Raw genomic sequence first — 2,654 nt, 5'->3', positions numbered from 1 at the left:
CTTCCCCTTCGGTCACCACATGCGGCGCTGCTGTTCCCACCACTACTGAGATAAGAGCAGTGGGATATTCGGCGCTCCCCGCTGTGTCCTGCAGGCAGACGAGAGCAGTGGAGCGCGGAGCCCGAACATCCGGGTCACTTGTAAAGAGCGGGGAAACCCCATCACCCAACCCTAAACATAAACGTAACCCTATACATAACCCTAACCCCGTTAACCGTAGTGTGTAGTGCACGGCTGCTGAAGGCAATCCGCGTGCACGCTGTGTAGTCACGTGGTGCCGAATAGCCAATCAGGTGGCTCTCATCAGCAGCGCTGCTGAACTGCGGCTGAAATCCTAAATATGCAGCCGGCAACTTTTGCAGCCCCGCCCCCTCAGCCACTGGAGAGTCACATGACCTGAGAATGTCACATGATCCCCTGACGTGAGAAGCTTCTTACCAAACATGGGAGCATTGAAACTGGAAGCTCATGGAGGAGGAGAAGAACGGAGAGAGGTGAGAAAGTGAGAGGGGCCCCCGTGACATGTAGGAATGTGTGCCATACCTGTAACACGTAAAGTGAGAGGGGCCCTCGGGACATGTAGTAATGTGTGCCATACCTGTAACACGTGCACAGAGCGCCCCCTGATACATGTGCCTGCCCTGTATAGTGATGTATGCAGGTTGCAGCCTCCCCCATAACCTCTCACCACCTTCTTCTCTTCCCTGACAGGTCAGCGGCTCCTGGGGGCGTCCTCCTTGTGCCTCTTCACCGGCGTCCTGACCTCGCTGAATCTTGCGCCAAACTTCTGAATGAAACATGGAAGCGGAGTCTGGGGGCCCGCCTGCACTCCCTACAGCGCTCCTCGGATGAGTTTCCTCTCTGCCTGGTGCTCATTGGGGCCCCCGGGGGCCCTGCCCTGGGTCATGCCAGGCTTTGCAGGGTGCTGGGTCTCCAGGACAGCCTGTTTGTGGAGTCGGTGGTGGTCAGCGCTGAGCTACGTGGTAAAGGCTACGGACGCAAGCTAATGGAGGCTACTGAGAGGTACGCTAGAGGAAGGGGCTTCCAACACCTCTATCTGACCACCCATGACAAGCAGGACTTCTACCACCACCTGGGGTACCACCTGGCAGAGCCAGTGCAGAACATGGGCAGCCTCAACAGTCTGCTGCCTGCGAGCATGATCCAGAAGATGGCGGGCTGCAAGATGTACCCGACCACTAACCATCATCCTGTGTTCTCACCTGCACCAACGCTCCTGGCCTCAACATCTAGAGCTGCTCCTCTGCCACCGCCTGCTCTTTGCTCCACATTTTCTCTGCCACCACCACCGCCTCTGCCTGCCCTCTGTCCCACATCTCCGCCACCACCGCCGCTGCCTGCCCTCTGTCCCACATCTCCGCCACCACCGCCTCTGCCTGCCCTCTGTCCCACATCTCCGCCACCACCGCCTCTGCCTGCCCTCTGTCCCACATCTCCGCCACCACCGCCTCTGCCTGCCCTCTGTCCCACATCTCCGCCACCACCGCCTCTGCCTGCCCTCTGTCCCACATCTCCGCCACCACCGCCGCTGCCTGCCCTCTGTCCCACATCTCCGCCACCACCGCCGCTGCCTGCCCTCTGTCCCACATTTCTTCCTCCGCCACCTCTGCCACTTATACCGTTGTCACCTCCATGTCTTCCACTAGCAGATACGGGAAGGAGTGTCTCCTCCTTGCAGACCCCGTACCGAGACTTCCGTGGGGACCCTATATTTTGGATGAAGAAATGTATCTGATGGTGTTACAACATGACAGGGGAGAAACCTCCTCAGGACACAGATGTACGGAGGGTTCTCTCATCCCGTGTGCCTTATCTAACACATATGTAGACTTTGTGATCCAGCTACTAAAATAATGAATGTCTGTGGGGAGGCGGGGGTCCTGGATGTAAATCCTTAAAGCAACCATCTGAAGTGAAATGCTGCCCCAGGATCGGAGGGTGGAGGAGGTACATTACCTCTAGTTGATCTTGTTGGCCATTGTTCAGTTCCGGTTGCCATCTTCTAATTACATTATGCACTGCTCTGTGATTGGCCAGCGCTGATCAGAGCAGATCTAGTGCATAGGTAGTCTAAAGATGACCTCCATGTTGACCCAGAAACGGAACCCTTATGAACTACAGCTGACAAAATCGGCTGTTGTCCCCCCTCCTGTCCCAGGACAGAACTTTGTTTCGAAGCTGCAGCGTCTCTTTAAAAGGATGCCAAAATCAACATTTATCACCTAGCTATAAATAAAGTAAATCTTATTTGTATAGCGCCAAATTATTCCGCGGTGTTTTCTCTGATCGGACCTGGATAAGCTGGGGGCTTGGGCAGGAAAATGGCAAATGAAGTTCAATGTTGAAAAATGTAAGACTATGCAGATGGGTAGGAGGAATGGATGTCACAAATGTTCACTAAATGGGGTACCGCTGGGGAAAAGTGATATGGAAAAGGATCTGGGGGTACTAGTGGATAATAGACTAAACTGGAGTAACCAATGCCAGTCAGCTGCTGCAAAGGCAAATAAAGTCTTGGGGTGCATTAAAAGAGGTATAGGGGCGAAGGATGAGAACATTATCCTCCCACTATATAAGGCACTTCTTAGGCCTCACATGGAATACTGCGTACAATTCTGGTCACCGGTGCTCAG

The 2,654-nt window shown here is 54.4% G+C and overlaps 1 protein-coding gene across 1 annotated transcript; it reads left to right on the top strand.

Moving 5' to 3' along the window:
* The first annotated feature begins 406 nt into the window (after nt 1–406).
* On the top strand, nt 407–2,272 carry NAA80 (N-alpha-acetyltransferase 80, NatH catalytic subunit). Its single transcript, XM_066596979.1, has 2 exons — nt 407–494; nt 712–2,272. The coding sequence occupies exons 1-2, from the start codon at nt 469–471 to the stop codon at nt 1,754–1,756; spliced, it is 1,071 nt and encodes a 356-aa protein (XP_066453076.1). The 5' UTR covers nt 407–468; the 3' UTR covers nt 1,757–2,272.
* Nucleotides 2,273–2,654: the final 382 nt, after the last annotated feature.

Source organism: Eleutherodactylus coqui, chromosome 3 (assembly GCF_035609145.1).
Source record: "Eleutherodactylus coqui strain aEleCoq1 chromosome 3, aEleCoq1.hap1, whole genome shotgun sequence".
Taxonomy (NCBI): domain Eukaryota; kingdom Metazoa; phylum Chordata; class Amphibia; order Anura; family Eleutherodactylidae; genus Eleutherodactylus; species Eleutherodactylus coqui.
The sequence above is the reverse complement of the archived record's forward strand: the minus strand, read 5'-3'. Positions and strand labels throughout refer to the sequence as shown.

What these genes read in the sequence shown, in the direction of transcription:
- NAA80 (XM_066596979.1), top strand. Translation starts at nt 469, where the DNA reads ATGGAGGAGGAGAAGAACGGAGAGAG. An exon ending in GAGGAGAAGAACGGAGAGAG is followed by an intron (nt 495 to 711) that starts GTGAGAAAGTGA and finishes CTTCCCTGACAG; the next exon opens with GTCAGCGGCTCCTGGGGGCG.